Below are 218 nucleotides of genomic sequence, written 5' to 3' on the forward strand. Positions count from 1 at the left end.
AAAGGTCAGGGGCGTTGACATCGAAGCGGGGGGCGACGGGGGCGTCCTGTTGGTACCGGACCTGCCAGTCCTGGGGGGGCTGGGGGAGTGAGAAACTCCCCAAACCACCCCAAAATCCCTCAAACCACCCCAAAATCCTTCAAAACCACCCCAAAATCCCTCAAAACCACACCAAAATCACCCCAAAACCACCCCCAAATCCCTCAAAACCACCCCAC

General features: G+C 57.8%; 1 protein-coding gene across 1 annotated transcript in view; it reads right to left on the bottom strand.

Moving 5' to 3' along the window:
• The window catches only part of YIF1B (Yip1 interacting factor homolog B, membrane trafficking protein), a gene marked incomplete at its 5' end in the record, with an annotated part of 11,097 nt that overhangs the window by 6,020 nt on the left and 4,859 nt on the right, over positions 1 to 218 (bottom strand). The window contains one exon of the mRNA XM_008632923.2: positions 1 to 70. Within this exon, the coding sequence (XP_008631145.1) occupies positions 1 to 70 (70 nt within the window). The remainder of the gene's footprint in view (positions 71 to 218) is intronic.

Source organism: Corvus brachyrhynchos, unplaced genomic scaffold (genome assembly GCF_000691975.1).
Source record: "Corvus brachyrhynchos isolate BGI_N302 unplaced genomic scaffold, ASM69197v1 scaffold1105, whole genome shotgun sequence".
NCBI classification, from domain to species: Eukaryota; Metazoa; Chordata; class Aves; order Passeriformes; family Corvidae; genus Corvus; species Corvus brachyrhynchos.